General features: G+C 35.1%; 1 protein-coding gene across 1 annotated transcript in view; it reads left to right on the forward strand.

The window, feature by feature from the left end:
- LOC580968 (sodium- and chloride-dependent glycine transporter 1) overlaps positions 1–11,717 on the forward strand; it is a 47,661-nt gene extending 35,944 nt beyond the window's left edge. Inside the window, exons 9-14 of the mRNA XM_030980414.1 lie at positions 1,744–1,856; positions 2,484–2,624; positions 4,873–4,972; positions 5,488–5,588; positions 8,712–8,885; positions 11,254–11,717. Coding sequence (XP_030836274.1) covers positions 1,744–1,856; positions 2,484–2,624; positions 4,873–4,972; positions 5,488–5,588; positions 8,712–8,885; positions 11,254–11,298 — 674 coding nt within the window. The 3' untranslated portion in view covers positions 11,299–11,717. The remainder of the gene's footprint in view (positions 1–1,743; positions 1,857–2,483; positions 2,625–4,872; positions 4,973–5,487; positions 5,589–8,711; positions 8,886–11,253) is intronic.
- The last annotated feature ends 8,425 nt before the right edge of the window (positions 11,718–20,142 follow it).

Raw genomic sequence — 20,142 nt, forward strand, 5'->3', positions numbered from 1 at the left:
CATTCATCTTATTTTGTTGGCAAGACAGTTTGGACTAATTTCTTATCGATATGGATGTTCAAGAAAATTTTTACTATTCTTCATAGAAATATTCCTCATAGATAGCTTTATGAAACCAATGAGCATTTGCAAACTTCCAAGTTGGATGGATGGGGTTTAATGTCATAAATTTCATATTGATTTTATATTGATTTTATATTGATATCATATCGATTTCATATTGAATTCATGTTGATTTCATATTGAACTCACATTGATATCATATTGATTTCATATTGAATTCATTCAAATGTTAATAGTTATAAATGTATCAAAGAACCAAATTATTTACATGAAGGTTTAAAATACCAAAAACGATCATTCATATTAGATTACAACATAAAATCACTCGCAACATTCGGTTATCAAATAACCCCTATACCACAAGGTTTTGCCATGAAAGATACTTAATTACAAATAATTGCAATTTTTTTTAATTCTACCATGCCTGGGACAATAAGCAGACTTGAGTCACTCTAACACTGTGGTCTCTGCCCCTCTGCTACCAGTAGAACTTATTATACAAATCATCTGTATAGAGCCAGAAGGGCATTACGTCATATACTTTACTACAATGCTAACACCCTTTTGGCTCTGATAAGATTACCCCCCCCCCCCCCCCCTTGAGATAGATTAGATAGCTTTGAGAGACTCTCATCACACTATTCAAGACCTTTGTACTATTGCCATACCCATAAACCTTGACCTTTTATATGGTTTTCAAATGACATGAAGACATTTGATATATCCATCATATTACTCATATTAAGAACTTATCTTTGATCTGGCAAAGGAAACGAATTGACCAAGTCTAAAGTGCACTTTAATGGAGAGGTAAATCACCACTGTTTAAAGGGAAATCCAACCTTAACAGACAACTACTCTAAAAGAAAGAAGAAAAAAAATCAGATAAGCAGATTGGTGAAAGTGAATTAATTCAGACAAAAAATAAGAGAGTTATGAATTTGTTTATTGTAATCAATATACACATGAGCACTCCCAATTGGCTGAATGTGTAATGACACTGTGACGAAATGGACTACTTACCAATTTGTTTCAACTCATAAAATATTAACATTTTCAAAAGTAGAAATTCAGTCGGTCTTTTCTGTATAGAGGATCTATAGTTATCTATACTATATTTTGATCGGTGCCCCAAGTGAAAAGGCACTTATGAAGAAAAAAAGGGATATTAATGATATTTTTGCACACAACAAATAGAAGAGTTGTCCCATGACTACAATCCATTGACTAATAATAATAATAATAATTAAACATTTTCATATAGCGCATAACACATATTTCAAACTTTCCTCATTCTGTTTCTCTGATCATTTCTGCTTCCTTACCAATGTAGTTATTACAAATGTTGGGTTGCTCTAGGAAACCCATGTGAAGCAATGTTCTTTCATTTGCTGTGCCAAACGGTAGCTGATATGTGCTAATCATCGTTTTTTTCCTTTCCTGTGCCAAATTTTACAGTACCGGAAGCTTATTTGATGATGAAGGTCATTATGTAATTACAGTAGTCTTGTTATCTCTTTCTTTCAGGCCCTGATTTGTATTTGTTATAATATTATATAAGGGTAGTTTATTTGTGCTAATCCTTGCTTCTTCTTTATGTGCAAGATTTCTCAGCAGCTTTAATATTTTGATGAAAGGCACTATGGAATAATAGAAGTCTTTGTAATCTCTTTCTTTCAGGCCCTGGTTTGGTCTTTGTTGTATACCCTGAAGCCTTAGCACGTATGCCCTTCGCTCCTCTATGGTCAGTCCTCTTCTTCTTCATGTTTATCACCATTGGTCTTGACAGTCAGGTATGTCAAAACAATTTTTACTGTCAAAGAATAGGGAATCCTACATTTCTATCAGCTTACATGCATGAGTGCAGTCCGTTTATTGGTTTTTAATGCTCCATTTATGAAAGGGATGCATTAAAAAAAATGTTTTTGTGTTGGAAATTGTTTTCTTATTTTATTGGGAAGGCTGGATCCTACCTTACTACTAAGATTTAGGAGGGTTTGTAAAATTAAAGAAAAAATGTCACAAGGAACTGAATTATCACATTTTTCAGTGCCAATATACATACATGTACAAGAGGGGGAAGAGGAGTGGGAAAATAGATAGACAGAAAGAGAGGGAGAGAGAGAGAGAGACGGAGAAAGAGACAAACAGAGAAACAGAGAAACCAAGAGAAAAAGGGAAAGAGACAAACAGAGAGAGAGAGATAGACAGACAGACAGAGAAAGAGACAAACAGAGAGATGGGGTTAGAGAGACAGACAGGCACAGAGATAGAGAGATAGAGAGAGAGACAAAGAAAGAGAACACTATTGAAATTTAGCATGGTCTAAATCTGGCCGAGACTACCCCTTCTCCGAAAGGCAAAGCAGCTTTTATCATCATCACAATACTTTTCTTATTAAAACATCTCTAACCTTTCAGTTTGTTGATGTGGAGACTGTTGTCTCTGGCCTTTACGACATTGTTGAAGAGAACATTCCTTACATGAGAGGCAGAAAGACCTTGTTGACGGGAATCATCTCCTTTGTCACGTTTCTCATTGGCATCCTCCTTGTAACACAGGTAAGCCTATAATATTAAACTGATAAGTAGGACATTGATCAAATGGCATTGAGTGAGTTAAAGTGACTCGGTAATATGGTTGAAGGTTGATAAAAAAACTGCGTAATTTTTGTACGAAATGTTACTTATCATATTCCTTCTACTGCACTAATCCTTTAACATGCAAAAAAATCCTGAACACATTCTCAAACCACAAAGATATTTACGGTTTTCTTTGAAGGCGTCACTGTGCGACACCCTTTTACAGTAAATTCTCCCAATTATTTTCACAACCATTTTTCCATGAAAATAAAACAGGCTTTACAAAAATCTTTCAACACTTATGTCTGGAATTGTATATAGAGCCAAATCATTGCTGTGTAAAGATTTTCATTCACCTAAAATGTTATTAAATTGTTATAATATAGTAGGGAGGAAAAAGGGAACCGATCAGATCAGCTTTTCCCAATTTGTATCATTAATAATGGTCTGTTTTCACTCAAACTTTCAGATTATCTTTAATTGTACATCTAGCATTGAAGTCACTACCAGCACCATTTTCCCTCATCTGAACAATGTTACCAAGTCCCTTTAAGGCTTTATTTAGAATTTTGAAGTCAAAGTTAAAAATAGTTTAGTTGCTTCCGAATTTATTTCAGAGTGCTTGAGGAAAATGTTTTTGCTTTAGAAAGGTTGAATCAACATGATTATCATTCTACAGTGGTAAAAGAGAAAATTGTTGATCATTTTTTGTCTACACTGCAAGGGATCTTTACCTCTGTATTCATTTTTCTTGGTTACGTTCCTACACTACATGGAATTGATTATATGATATTAACCAAGCAATTCTTTAATAGTTTACTTATTGCTTGCTTTTCTCAGGAAATTTACTCTATGCATCCTTATTTTTTTTTGATTTTGCATTAAAGCCCAAACAATTTTACAAAGTATGGATCAATACTTGTTAATGATTATAATTTAACATGTTGAAACTTTTTGGATGCTTTTTTTGTGCCCTACGATGATACTTTTCTTACCTTCATACGTACATATAACATTTCACAGGATTTGAAAAATATATTGTCAGTTACTTTTCAGTTGATACCGGTATACCTGTAAATCAAGTTTTCCTAGAATTCAAATGATAATGATCTAAAGAGAAATTTACTTTGCAGATAAAAGGGCCAGACTGATATACATACAATAGACAGTGTAGAAACTGCAAGCTCAGCAGATTATTAATAGTAAAAGATACAGTTAACAGTTAAATAGAAACAGTTATATGGAATCAGATGCTTTATTGCTTCATAAAAGAGGAGAAGTCAAATAGATTCAGCAAACTCCTGTGTATGTAAAGTAGCATTAAAGATAAAGTTGAGTTCTGGTCATGTGATTGCATTGTGAAAGAAACGGTGTGGAATCGATCAGAAAAGGTTTATCATCTAGCATATAAGTATTTGTGTGTACTGCAAGGTTCTGGAATCGTCAAAATGATAAGAAATTTGGCCTAGTCTTGGTAAAGTTACAAGCACTGTGCACAGAAAGATGTATATGGGACTACACGAATATGCGTCCCGATTTTTATGTTACATGCCATATTTGGAATATTGAGGCATTTGAAGAGCCATGCTTTTCAGGGTACATTTTTTATCTGATGTTCTTCCACACTTGCATAATATAATGATAGCGCTCACAAATTAGTTTTCACCTCGCCCAGAACTCAACTTTCTCTTTAAGTTTGATATGCTTCTTGGGTCAATATACAAAGTAAACACATTGAGTGATCTACAGTTCAGATTATGATAACCTTGGCTCATGTCCAATACATTTTATGATATACCCAATTCCCAATGGAAAACTTTTTTAATGAAAAAGTGTCTTAAGAGCTTTTTTTTTGGGGGGGGGGGGGGTGCTAAAAAAAGTCCAGAAAGAAAACTGGTACCTTTAATGATGTTACTTATTGAAAAACAATCTTGATTCTATTTCTTTTTTGACGGGGAAAGGAGATTGTAAAAAGTATAGAAGTAGGATATCGACACAGTCCTGAAGTTGTATTTTTCCCCTTATAAAGTAGCATTTATTGCAGTACAAAAAGTAGTCAATAACATTATAACAATAGTTTAAACATATTTGTGGCTTACACCCAGTAAATAAGATCGATTGATCGATCTGTAATTGAAAAACAAGGAAGCATTACATTTATAAAAAAACATTATAACAGTTTTTTTAACTTTGGTTATTATTCCTAATAAATTATTTGTTTTTACAGAGTGGAATATACTGGCTGACCCTAATCGACAACTTTGCAAGTACCTTCACCACGTTGGTAGTCGCTGTGTCAGAGTGTCTCGTTATATCTTATGTATATGGTAAGATATCTCCCATTCATTGACATAATGCTTTCTACTAAGGCGTCCTTGAGTATACAGTCAAACCTGTCTATTAAGGCCATCCAACAGACAGAAACAGGAAAACATGCGACTGTAGACAAGTTTTACCTCTTCTTAGAGGGAAACTATACATGTAGGTGGCCACTATAGACAGGTGGTCTTTACAGAGGGGTGGCCGCTAAAACAGTTTTGACTGTACATGAACAAAGAATAAGATATACTTGCAAAGTAAACTTTGACTTTGAAAGAGCATTGATTTGGGGCAGATGTAGTCAAGGTAGACTCTTAGACATTTTATTCTCTTTGATACATGTGACCCTTTGCTTCAATGAGTTGTACCTATTATTCAAAGGTACAACTCATTGTATCTGTGCTTATCTGTAGACTGTGTCTAGGATATCATATAGATACCTATTATTCAAACAATTATTTCTAGCTGTGTGTATACTTATACATATGAGATGAAATAACTCGTTTCTGTTGTGGTTTTGTAGGTGCTGGACGATTTGTGGAGGACTTGAAGGTTATGCTTGGCTACAGAATCCCTGTTTACTGGCAGATTGCTTGGATGTTCATCGCTCCTTTTGTCATTGTGGTAAGACAAAATACCCTTAACCCTAATTTTGCTCATTTTTATGAGACAGTAAAAAACAAAAGAAGAAAAAAAAAGTGATATCTTTCATATTCTAATATTTAATTTGTGTACAGCTTACCTCAGAAACCTCTACTTGGCATTCTATGAATAAATTATTAAGGAGTTTGAAGAAAGTAAAGGACAACCTATGCGAGCACTTATGAGTGCATTGTGTTGTTGAGATTGTATCTAAATTTACAATGTATATCTCTTCATAGAATTTTTTAAACACATATTTTAGATCTAGTATATAGACATGGAAGCCCCAACATCCAGAGCAAAATCTGTTTTTTGTGATTGGTACACTTAAAAAAAAAACAAGAAATCTAAAAGAAGCACAGAAAAATAGTATCGTCATGTTTGTGAATGGCTTGTTGGTGAGAGGAATGCGAGTCACAAAATTGCATCAGACAGAGATGTCTTGTTGCAGGGCAGTTTCTCAGTTGCACCAAAGAAGACCAGCAGCAGACCAAACAGAAAATTGCATTACCCCTGATTTAGGTTTAGAGTCGGTTTAGAATTGGTTTAGAGTAGGTTGAGAGTCAGTTAGAGTCGGTTTAGAGTCAGTTATGGGTTATAGTCGGTTTAGAGTCAGTTAAGAGATGGTTTAGAGTCAGTTAGAGTCGGTTTTGAGTCAGTTAGAGTCAGTTTAGCAGTGTGACTGAGGTTTTGTGTGTGATTTCAGGCTCTGGCAGTTTAATTTGTCGGACATAAAGATACAAAGCAATTGCAGATTCAGTATGGCTCGTTGTATTTTTAGACTCATCGCTTAAAACCAACTTGCGTTTCTGATCAGAGAATTAGGCATATTTGGTCTTTGACTCCCAAAACAAATTATTCAAGCACATAATGGCTTTATCTAAAGATGGTACTCTTCCTCATAATGGGAGAAATATTTCATGCAAAGCTCTGAGTGAAAGAGGGGATTGATTAAACCTTTTTTTTAAATAAAGTTTCCCATGGGAACTTGGAAGCAGCCAATTAACTAGTTGCAGTTCTCCACTCAAGATTGTTGGTGTAATTAGCATGTACACTATGTATTTTCCATCAATACTGATGATTTTCTTTCAGTGATTATCGGACATTGCCATTATCCTTGTCCATGTCTTTTTGTCTCTTTCCTGATGTACATCCTCTGTTTAAGTTTATACAGCTGTCAAAACTATCGATTGACTTTCCTGTCTTCTCACAAAGCTTAAAGTGGAAGTTTATCCTGATATCAAGTTGATATCAAGTTGCTCTCAATAAAAACAGAATAATGAGAGAAGTAGATCAGGGAAAGAGGAAAATCAAATTAAGAGATAAGAAAGTTAGGATTTTTAAAGTAGTTATGGATGTGATCAGTGTAAAAATTACTGTTCACAGGAGCTCTTTTAGGATTAGGGCGTTTTTCTGTGATTTTCTCACAGTGATATTTAAGTATTATTTTTATCAGTTTAGAGTTCTTATTCTATTTACCTGAGCTAAATTGCTCACCTCTTGTGATTTTCTGTTTTACTGGATGACACACATCTTGTGAGCAGCTTTCTGTATGTTATGTTTTGTTTTGGGAATTATTAAAATATCTATCTTTAACATCAGGGTTGTGTAAAAATGTGACCTGGGACATATAATCTGTCAGGAGTCAATAGGGCATTAATTCATTATTAATCACAGAGGTAATGCCCTTCTTTCTTTTAATATTTCTTCTGAGAACATTTTTATGAAGTTTATAGACATTTTCTAATAAAAACAAATGAAGAGCTGATTCAAACGAATAATCACAGACTTGCCAATGTTTTGATTATCATCACTGTATAACTGATCACAGCTTTAAAACAGCGATACTTAAAAATTTTGTTATTCATTGACAGATTCTTTTCATACATTTCCTTAACTGTTTCTCTCATTGCTTTTATCAAAACAACCTTGATGTCAAAGTGGACTTCCTTTCGATTCTTTCATTATGTCAAACACTCAACGAACCTTGGGATACTTGACATTGTTAACAAAAATCCTTGAAATAGCGAGGTCAAAGCCCCGATTAGTCCAGAAGTGAACGTTGTACATGACTCGCATTAAAGTAAATGATATTAAATCTCTTGTTAAAAAATTATCTAATTTCAGCTGAATTCATCGGGGGATTTGGCAGCCAATCTAGCACATGTTTTTTTTTAGATTGAACTTTCATACACTTGATAAAAAAATGGGAAGCAGATTTCGTCCCATTAGCCATTTCAATTGCCATTTTTAAAGAATATATGTAATGACATAGAATAATTATCTCATGTAGTATGTATGTTCAGTTATTGTAAGAAACCATGGGGGTCCTTCAGACCTGCCAACCAGTACGATTTTCCTCAATAAAATATGATTTTCAACAACAACAACAACAAAGTCCTACAAGCATCTCACATCGGCAATTGGGGGATGTTCATTGGTTCATCGAAACACACCAGTCGTGATGAAATTAGGCATATTAATATTCAACCAATGATCCATAAAGAAATGTCTTCCTGTATTTAGGAACTGTATGAGGCATTGATCTGCATAACAGTCCCTGTTTATTTTTAAGAATACAACTTTTGTCAGGAAAATACAACTTTGTGGATTAAAGAATACAGTTTTTTAACTCCAGAGGTTGGCAGGTCTGGTTCTTTCTCTTTCTAGAATATTGTTCAAATTGAAGAGTCTTTCTTGATGTTTGGATCATCTTCCTTCATTCCCCAGTCAATGTTGAGCTCCATCATGTGATATTCGCTATCCATTGACATCATTCTTGTTTCTCTGCAGTTCATTTTCATCTTCTTCTGCATGGTTTACCAACCCCTGATCTACGATGCAAGCTACACCTACCGCTATCCATTCACATTGATATCATTCTTGTTTCTTTGCAGTTCATTTCCATCTTCTTCTGCGTGGTTTACCAACCCCTGATCTACGATGCAAGCTACACCTACTGCTATCCATTCACATTGATATCATTCTTGTTTCTCTGCAGTTCATTTTCATCTTCTTCTGCGTGGTATACCAACCCCTGATCTATGATGCAAGCTACACCTACCGCTATCCATTCACATTGATATCATTCTTGTTTCTCTGCAGTTCATTTTCATCTTCTTCTGCGTGGTATACCAACCCCTGATCTACGATGCAAGCTACACCTACCCTCAGTGGGGTGAGACTCTGGGATGGTTGATGGCTCTCTCTGCGATGATCTTCATTCCAGGATATTTCCTCTTCTTCTTTCTCTTCAAGACGGAGGGATCGATACGAGAGGTAAATTGTTTGTTTTTGACCAGGGGGGTGTTTCACAAAGATTCTTAGTCGAACTTAACTCTAAGTTGGACTTAAATATTATGAAGAGCCATTTGTACCCTTATAAAAAAAGCAAAAATTCAAGTATTTTAGATTTTTCATAAATTCCACATCAAAAACATGAAATCTCCCATGATAATAGAAAATATGAATGATTTCAATCAACATGTTATGCCTTTTGAAATAACTTTTACAAAATATTTTCAAGGATGCTAACGGCTTTCCATAATTTTTAAGTCCGACTTAGAGACAAGTTCAACTTAGGATCTTTGTGAAACGCCCCCCTGACTGCTAAGAAAGCATATGTTTGCTTGTAAGTAGGCAACCAGGGGACCGACGGCTTTAACTATGTGAAGAACTTGGTAATGAGGATTAATGCCTTACTAAAGGACACTTCTGCATCGACTTCAGTTTCATACTCGGGATCCCGGTTACGAGACTACTGCTCTACCACTGAGCCATCGCGGGTTAAATCACAGACATTTATAGATTTATGCGGTTTTAAAGAGAAAGTCAAGTTCTAGTAAAGGGGGAAAATAATTTATGAACTTTTTCATTCTCTTTTTCGTTTATATGGTGTAGAATAATATCAAAGGATGAAATACCCCTTGATAAGGATTGCTTATCAGATACCCTCATATTAAAAATATGGCAAGAAAGCTGAAATGTTTGGACCAAATTTTCATGACACATGTATTTCTGTAGTCCCATATACACATTTCTGTGTGCAGGAAATGTGACTGTCAGCTAGATGAAGTCTATCTCTTATCATTCTGATAATTAAAAAGCAAGCAGTACACACCAGTTGTACATAATCAACTTCTCTCATTGCCTACAGGCAATGTACATGTACTTGCATGAGTAGAACTCAACTAAAATTTTGTCTCGGTAATTACTAGAAAGCTAGTCAATGCATGTAGGTATTAAAGCTGTAGGGTACTCCTAAAGTACTCGCCTGGAACAAATGTGCATTTCTAGGATCCAGATTCATTAATTTGTTTATTTTATCTGACTACAATGAACGCAAGTTCTGAGAAATTCAGTTAGGTAAGCTCTAGATTACTTAAGTAATCAAAGTATTTAGTTTAAACAAGATTTAGATAACGTAATGGTCTATGAAAGATTTATCTGTTGGTTTATTGTTCTAGAGTGTTTAGAAGAAACTAAAGCTCCGAGGCACTTCAAAATTCCTCTCATCAACGTAAAAATGGAATGTTCCACGATTGCTTGATTTGTTTATTTTACCAGAAATACATGCATGCTCTTATTCACCTGGGGCGGTATTCTGAACCCTGTGTTATCTCTAATATTGTTGTATCTTCGGAGATAAGATAAAGTTGGTATTCTGAACATTGTTGTAACTTTTGTGTTATCTTTTGTTGTATCTTTTCTCTCATCTCATTGGCCGCGCCTGCGCTCATGGTTTGGTGCGCTTGTAATTGTGCGTATTATTAATAAAGTGGCGTTTAATCCTCATTTGCATATGCGCACGAGAGATAATTGGTATTCTGAAAGTTGTTGTATCTTTTATCTTATCTTATCTTGCATCGTATTTACAACAATATTTACAACAGGTAGGGGGTTGTTGTATCTTTCGTAGTGATACAATGGCGGAAATATTTCTTGTCCAGAACCAACTCCGTGCCAATAGACGAGTTAGAAAAAGATTGTGTGTTGCCCGGAAACATCTCAGATGAGAATTTTAAAAGAAATTACATGCTAGGATATGACGATTTTAATGCTCTCATCTTAACCAATATAGTGAAAGCGTGATTTGTCTTTATGAACCACATGCCACAGCGCATTATGATGACGCGCGTAATAAGCGCTCAAATAACTAATTACGCCCATGTTTAGTATGCGCTAGGCGCATCTTCAGATATGGCATAAAGTATTCCTATTGGTTGACCTACTTATCATGCTTATATAAAACAGATTTTGATTGGTAGGGTCCATACAAATGGGCGTGTCAACAGTGGTCAAAGATAAGATAGAGGCGGTCCTTCAAGAGATAACACAGGGATAAAACAATGTTCAGAATACCAACTTACAACAATATTAGCGCTGTGTTATCTCTGGAAGATACAACAAAAGATAACACAAAACTTACAACAATGTTCAGAATACCACCCCAGGGCACCAATGAACCAATGTTAAGCATTTGCTGTGACAAGAAGAATTTGTAACCTTTCAATACCAGGCTACAAATATCTGAAAATGTCTGTTTTACATCGATATATGGATTATGAACACAAATACAAAGACTGTCACTGTAATATTGAATATACTTATGCTGTGTTTTTGTGTGTTTTTCTTTATCATCGCACAGAGATTCCATACATGCCTCTCACCGTCAGAGAAATGGGGCCGTTGAGGAATGAGGACAGGCTGCTGGCAGGGTACCCTCTCCTAGAGGGCCATGATGCAGAAGATATCAACCAGACCACTGTTTGAGTAGTACCTAGCTAGCACACTCTCCCTCCCTCCATCCCTCCCTCCCTGGTCTATGCCCCAACGACTTATCAGCACCAAAGCTTAGAAGCACTATGCACTGCCCTTTTCTCTTAACTCATGTCCGTAGGTTTCTTTATCTCCGAGTATAAAAAGCAGCGTAGGTTGTGGTATTAATCCCTGGACAAAATGGTTGGGTTTCTCCAGCTGTACTCGGTTCCTTTGATCTAGCATATGCTCCGGCGACATCAGGGGGGTGTTTCACAAAACTTGTCATCAGTGACAAATGACAGTTTTTGTTATAAGCTACTGAAATCCTTGCTTCTGATATGGTATCAGCAGATTTGTCACTGATTTTTGTCATTTGTCATTGGAAAAAGGCTTTGTGAAACAGGTCCCTGTTCTAGGATAGCGTTAGGCAATACAATCAAGAGAAGCTCATTCTTTAGTTAATCAAGACTGGATTAAATGTTACAGTATTATCTGTTCTCTGCCAGTCTGCTCCACTCAGAACATCTCCAAACCGATGGATTTCAGGTGATTCTAGTGTAGTCCTAGACATTGTCTTTGCGGCTTATTCTTTGTGCTATTATATTTATTTTGGGACCTCTACTGTATTTTCTATTGTAAACCTCTACTTTTGATATAGTTTTTTAAAGCTTTTGTAAACCTTATTTGTGATAATACTGTGACAAGAACACCATTCCAATATTGTTTGAGCCATTATTTGGATTTAAAAGAATTTAAAGGACAATACACAAGTTTACGCTGATCAGAAAATACACAAGTGCTCTCTGTCGTATTAGGTGCTTATTTATGCCATTTGGTCATTCTTGATAGATATGTGAATCAGTATTTATTATTCGGTGGTAAATGGTTGATTATGCATTTCTTCGGATGCAGTGAAAGATTGTATCAACTGTTCGTACTTAAAAAAAGATATTATTGTGCTCTGAATACTTGGTGTTGCATATTTTGACGGTCATTATCTCGCTTCCTTCCTTTTGATAACAGTATAATTTAGGTGTACTTGCCTCCTTGATAGTATCTTAAGATAAATCTGATTTTAATGATACATTGTAGAGTGAAGACCCTGACATAAGTAACTGGGGTTGAAAGAAATATTTGTTGATAGGTCTAAGTTTGAAATTAAATGTCCTGAAAGGAATCTTCATAATGTATATTTTATATTATTAATTTCCTCCAGCATATTCCATTATCAAGCTTATAAAGCTTCTTTTATTGTGTTCCACTGTGACATTTCATGAAGAGAACCAAATATAAGTTTTTACAGAGTATGATTTATGCACTATTTTTAGTTAAAATACAATTTTTTGCTAAGGTTTATTCTGTAGTGCCCATTTGTAATATAGAAACAAAGCGCTTAATATTGATAGAAACGATTGAGAAAACTCATGGCACAAAGTAATTATGACATATGACATCTCATTATAAATATATGTTTTAAAGAGTATATTTTTTCTCTGAAAACCCTAAGATAACTTGCTGCATATTATAGGATAAATTTATTTGTATTATAAAGGTATATTGCTTTTGTTCATTTTATGTGCAAGAAGTATAAAATATTCTTAAGGAGTGTGGTTAGAGAAAATGTAAGATTGTAGATGATTTACATGGAAATTTTCAAGCTCAGTTCATTAAGCAGCTTTACAAATTTTGTTCATCAGTCCAAGGGACTCGGGGCTAGTTATGAATTCAAAACATGGATTAATTTGTCAGTTAACTAACCATTACTAGTATAAAGCTTGGCTAGGTAAAATGGCTTATATCTCATCTGAGTTCTGTAATTAACTAAGCAAGCCAAATGTAGGTTAGAATACCGACATGTGTTAGCTAAAGTGACTTCAATTGTATGGCTATTGTCATATTCTCAGACAGCCTCTTCGAAATAGTTGTCTGGTAGCTAGCTAGCTAGCTTACTTGAACTTGGCCAAAAGATGTAGTTGAATACCAATGCTAGCTACCTATGTTAACCTCTCAATGGGTTGCCAATTTGAGGACTTTAAAGCTTATTTTCCTTCTCGAAATGTCTGCCTTCAAGCGCAATGTGGTCATGCAACCAAAATGAAAACAATATGTGCAGGAACTTATAGCCCATTTTTTTTCATGTATTTGGTATATTTTTTAGGGTTCTGAATAAAAAATTACTGACCAAAACCACATAGTGTGGAAAACTTGTTCCTAACAGGGTAAATTGTTGAATTGCAATCTGGCGGAGATCTTAACCTTGATACTGATGGGTAGCTCATCAGAGCAGCAACTGTTGCAAAAGTGTGCCTTGCGAATAAGAAATTTGTGAGTTAATAGGAGTAAAATATTATTTACAACTCTGGCAACAAGTGTTGATCTGTTTAAATATATTTGTAAAAGGCTGTTACCATTGAATTAAATTGACATTTATTTCCATTCTCATGACAATTTAACCAAAAAAAGATCCTTCAATTTTTAGTGGGAGGCATCTTGACTTTTAGTACTTCCTTGCATGTGCATTAGCGAAACAACCAAAAGATAAAATCCAGTGTGTCGTTTTTGTGTTGTGCATTTTGTGAACCATGTTCACAAATTTGTGTCTATGTGATTCTTTCATAATTATGTGAAAGAAAAACAGCAAGTTGAATGGTGGATAGAATACTGGCTTCAATGAAGCTTGATATCCCGATCAGTTGCATTTTAATTTGCTTCCAAATCATCCATTCTGATTCAGAAGATATTTGAAGGAGCTTAAAGCTAATCTTGAGTTCTGGTATGAGAATCCTATTTTGAGAGAAAAATTGCTACAATTTATTTTTGATTGTTTATCTAGCAGTAGATAGTTTGTTTGAACCAGTGAAATAAAAACAAATGCACAAAAACTTACTTGGCATCGTCTTCGATAAAAACCATTTTCGATAGTGACCTGTGTTTATATTAAAGCACATGGTGTCGGGTCTACTTACCCGGATTTCCTTATCTTTCTATGCTCATTCCTCAGCCACTATACATTTTCTACCAAAATTGTTTGGCACATGACATGTGATTTGATTGTAATCTTGAACATTGAGTGAAAGTTTTGTAGGATTCTGTGAGAATTTATTTTCTATATTTACCAGAACTCAAGTTTATCTTTAAATGAGTTTTTCTTTCAGAACAAAAGCTTTTTGTGAAAAAAAATTAATGTTTCTGTAGAGTAGATAACATGTATTTTGAAACATGGCGGCATTAAAAGTTGTAGATGAATGAGATTTCAAGCAGTGGATTTATCCTAGTTTCTAAATCAGCCGTTCCATTCTGCATCCAGTCAGCATTAAGGTCATTTAATGAAAATCTTTACAGAATCATAATTGCTACTTATTTTTCCCATCTATGCACACTTATCAACAGTTATTTGATGATTATGGAATACTGACAAATTTTTGCTCCTTGTTTCTCTCTATGTAAGGCTCTTTTATATTATATTGATGTGTATGCATTCATATATTATATTTGTACATGCTTCGTTTCTTGGGAATAGCAGATCAAGGAAGCGTATTCAAATTAGAAAAAATTGCCTTTAAGTGAAAATTTAAGTTTGTATTGAATTAAAAAACATGCAGTATGGGCAAATGTAATTAATCTTTTAAAGTCTATTTAGTAGCTATGAATGCAAAAAGGAATATTAAACTAAAACAAGCCAAACGTCTATAATTTAAATTTGATCGATTACACAACTCTAAAGGTAAATGTAAATTTTATGTAAATTGTTACAACTTATGTCTTTTGTTTAGTGAAGGCAAACTAAATTAGACAAAAGATGGTAACTTCATTGTGTTTCAAAGTAAAGTAGGAATGTTAAAAGTGTGCCTTTGAATACACATGTTAGTATTTTCTACAGAGTCTAGTGCTCATAGACTGACCTCAACTAAATTATCATAAGGTGCTTTGTGCTTGATTATAATTGATTGGTATGTCATATTGGTACGACATCATTTATAATTGGACATTTAAAGATGGGATTACCAGTGGAACTCTGCTCTTGAAATGTGTGTAAATTTGTAATTAGTATTCTAGGTATGTTTTTTTTTGCCAGCAATGTTTCAGTTGTTTATACTTCCGTTGTAGATGCCATTTCATTTCAATCAGCTTGTATTACTTTTATTTGTGCATCACAGAAAGAAAGTAGTAATAAATATAATGAAGCATAATTATAACCTGTGTGCTGGAGTAGTGATACGAAATACGTGTAGGTATTTGTTTTGTTTTTTGGTGGAGAGGGGGGGGGGGGTGGTTGGTTGTGTGTGAGGGTTATGGGAGTGTGTGTGTGTGGGGGGGGGGCATATGTTTGGAAGGATGTTTGTTTATATAGGGGGTCATTTGTGGGGGAGAGTGGGGTGGGTAGGGGCAAAGCGGGAAAAAAAAATTAATTTGAATTTATATGGAAGGGGAAAGATAGAATTAAACGGGCAATAATGTATCAGGATTATGACTTTGGAGGATTAAGAATGATTAATTTTGAAATTAAAATACAGTGCATAATGTGGATAAAACGTCTTTTATATGGAGAGAAAAATTTGGGATGGAAATTGTTTTTTGATCATTTCTTACAGTTTGTGGGTGGTAGATTTATTTTTTTATGTGATTATGATTTAAAAAAGATTAAACTCGTTATAGATATTCCACCATACTGTATGGAAATGTTGCAACCATGGCAAGAGACAAGTAATGTAAGATATTTGGAGGGTTATATTAATCCAATCGTTTTTAATAATCGGAATATTGCGAGATATTATGCTTGATGGATGAACTTGAATTATGTTATGTTATTTTACCCTTATTTCTTAAATCTATTTATATGTAACACCAGTGGACGTGGAGAACCTCATGACAGAATGGAAGTTCTTTTAGGTAATCCTCAGGCGTCCGCTGGTGGCATTTTCACTGTCTTGTAACTCTTAATGTTATATGCTCTGTGTTGTCATTTCTATTTTGTTTATACATGTACCTGGAAATCAAATGAATTTCAAAAATTTCAAATTTCAAAAATGGAGAAAAATGGAGAAAAATGGAGAAAAAAAAGTATATTTGATAGATACTCGTTTGAAAGAGGGATTGTTCAACTGAATCACTTGGTTGAGAAAGGCCATGTTAAGTCTGTTAAATATTTTATGAACCTCGGTATGAAAGGTAATAATTTGCTTATGATTATTGATATTTATGATGCGATACCCAGGTTATGGAAGGATGATTCAGGGTTAATACAATTCCTCGAGTTGATTTTATAAGCTTTAATACTTATTTCCATATTTCAGGTAAAAAAATACAATTTTTGGATGTGGGCTCAAGAACACTTTATGATTATTTTATCAAAGCACTGCAGCAAACGTATGATTTGCAGGTAAGGGATGGGCAAAATGATTATGATTTTACAGATAAAGAATTAAAAGAAATATTTGTGAGACCAAGAATTACTATACTCATTAGAAAACAACGAGAATTTCAATTTAAATTATTGCATGGAGCCATATACAGTGTGAGCCAAATAAAGTTTACATCTAGAAAATTGCTAATTATTTTAAAAATCATCTATGAGCTGTAATTGAATATACATTTTATGAAAGAGTGTTTTTATCCCAAATCATTTGGTATCAATTTTGTGTGGTATGTGTTCACGCTTGGATGAACATGAGGCATTGTTTACGAGAGTGCAAAAATCGATTTGCGCCAAAGTTGCTTGTGTGATGTTTGAATATAACAATTGGGATTTGGGTATTAATTCGGTCTTTGCATATCCAAATAACGTCCCTAACAAAATTAATCATGCCACACATATCAAATATCAACAAATGTGTGTGCGCGCGTGTGTGTGTGTGTGTGTGTGTGTGACTTTGCTTCTGCAAAAAGCATATGCAATGCATTTCATTTGATACATTCAATTCATTCTCTCACTCCGCTAATCCCAACATAATACATGCTGTAGGCATCACTTTGGCGCAAGTCGATTTTTGCACTTTCGCAAACAATGCCTCATGTTCATCCAAGCGTGAACACATATCACACAAACATGATACCAAATGATTTGGGATAAAACACTCTTTCATAAGATGTATAATAATTTACTGTTCATAGATGATTTTTTAAATAATTAGCAATTGAATGATGGTAGGGTATTGTCAGGGGCGTACGCAGGATTTTTTTCAAGGGGGGGTTTTAAAATATTTTGCTCCCGAAAATTTGAAAATCGCGCCGGCCGAAAAGTCGCTCAGTGGGGGGGGGGGTAAGCGGACACTTTTTTTTTTTTTTTTTTTGGAGGTCAAAAAAAATCGCAACGACTCAGCCAGCCGAAAAGTCGCTCAGTGGGGGGGGAGTAAGCGGACACATTTTTTTTTTTTTGGTTTCGAAATTTCATAATTTGACATTTTTTGTCGTTGGGGGGGGGGGGTAAGGTCACCTTATTTAGGTTAGCCGTGGGTATAATTTTTTTTTTTTTTTTTTTTTTTTTTTTTTTTTTAAATAATAAAAAAAACAAACAAAAAACAAACAAACAAACAAAGGGGGGGGGGGGTTTTAGGTTTTTTTTAGGGGGGTTTACATACATAAAAATACCAAAGGGGGGGTTTGAACCCCCAAAACCCCCCCCCCCCTGCGTACGCCCCTGGGTATTGTAATCACAATCATACCAATGTGTAAAAATGGTGTATGTTCCGGTTTGTAGATGGCCCCCTTTTTTCAGAAAGTGCCATGTCATCAATAGCGTTGCTATAGGGGGCATGGGGCACGTGCTCGAAATCATCCCCAATCGAAAAGTAGAAAACGACCAGAAAAAAGAGAAAGAGGAACCGGAAAAGAAAGAGAGATGGAAAATGAGCGTAAACATACTGATGATAGGACCCCTCCCACACCCTCCCCTAATCTCGTTGATTCACCTTGTAGAATCCATGATTCCGCTGAAGTACTGGCCGCCCAACACGTATTCCAAGAGAATTGGCTAAGTAGCCCGTCTGTATTAAGGTTTTGGCTTTTATGGGCTAGATTACTATAATTTCAATAGGATAATTACACACGATGATGCTTAATAGTCTGAAAATAAGACTTTTTGTTTGTAAACCGAACAAAAAAAAAGAAGGATTGAAGTGGACAGGATTAACGCCGGGATTAACCTTAAATCAGAACTCTGGGAGGAATGGTATTCATAGCAACCTAAAGGGTTGTATAAAGGCATCAAAACAAAATATATTGACGAAACGGGGATAGGGAGATTTAACCAAAAAAAGGAGAGAGGAAGAGGGAGATGACATAAGAGGAGAAAGTTTAAAGGGAAAGATGGAAATTTATAAGAATACAGTCCAACCACTCTATATAGAAGCCACCTGTCTATATAGTGGTTACCTGTATTATCTATATTTAGGAAGAAACTTGTGTCGTAGAACCTTTCTAGTAAGGCCGCCTATTTTCACTGGTCAGTTTCCCTGTTTCCCTTGGATTGCCTTAATACACAGGTTTGGCAGTACAGTACCGTAAAATAAATGAATAGAGGAATTAGAGTTTATACCTCGTGATGCCTTCTAATTTTGACAATAATCAAAACTAGTTCTCAAGATGATGGTTGGAAGATTGAGAGAAGGAGGGAAGTACGCATGGAAGAGACAGAAAGAGATAATAAAGGGGATAAAGACAAGACGATTTATAACAAAGTTATCACAACAGAACAAATGAGAAATATCGAAAAAAGCATATGAAATCATGAACCATAATGATTGCATTTTTTCTTTGGGGTGCTAAGGATGAAAAGTCACAACTCCTCAGTAGATAGTCCAGTATTCTCTGCCCCAGGGATGTAACAAGCAGGCGCGTACGCAGGAGGGGGGGGTTGAACCCCCCCCCCCCCCCTTCGGGTTTAAATTATTATTTTTTTTTTTTAAATTAAAAAATGCCAATGGCTGACCTAAAAAGGTTACCTTACCCCCCCCCCCCCCAACGGAGCAAAATGTCCAATTTTCAAATTTCTAGACCAAAAAAAAGAAGTGTCCTCTTCCCCCCCCCCCCCCCCCCCCCCGCTTATTCAGCGGCTGGCTGAGTCGTTGCGAAATGTTATTTCCCGCTTAAGGGCAAGTCATGACAAAACGTTTATTTAAATGTGACGTTTAGTTTACACAATCTTTTATAATGGAACGACCTTACAAATTAGAGGCCAATAATGAAGGGAATTTTTTCCAAAGTAAACCAATTCAGGAATTCAAGAGGACTGTGAAGTCTTGGATGTTTCGATAACATTATGCGAGACACGACCTGCTTAAAGAATTTGAAACTTCCAATAGTAGGGCGGCCGTCACATTATTTGGACAAGGTGTTTTTTTTAATCTCTTTTCTTGCTGTTTTTTTCCTTGTTGTTTTGTTATGTTATTATTTTTTTAACAACAAGTGATTTTACATTGTTGCACATAGGGACAGACATGTTGTTGGTCATATTGTGCGTGTGTGTGTGGGGGGGGGGGGCGGTGGTTACACGGACAAAGGTCTAGGATAGGACATTGAGTGAACGTTTTCAGTGATCATTCAATTCAATTTCAATTCAATTCATTTATTTTTTCCTCTTTCAATCGTTCATATTTACAATGATGGTATATTTTAACATATTCACATATTTATATACATATAGATCAATTTGCACAATACAATACATTAAAAAATAAACATGAAATTGAAAGGGAAGGAGGGCCGACTAAAAAGCAGAGCTTGTAGGGTGTAAGCCCCCCTGTAAAAGTACTTATCATGAATTATCATTTTATGAGAA

The sequence above is a fragment of the Strongylocentrotus purpuratus genome, unplaced genomic scaffold (assembly GCF_000002235.5).
Source record: "Strongylocentrotus purpuratus isolate Spur 01 unplaced genomic scaffold, Spur_5.0 spur5_scaffold_11, whole genome shotgun sequence".
In the NCBI taxonomy this organism is placed as follows: Eukaryota; Metazoa; Echinodermata; class Echinoidea; order Camarodonta; family Strongylocentrotidae; genus Strongylocentrotus; species Strongylocentrotus purpuratus.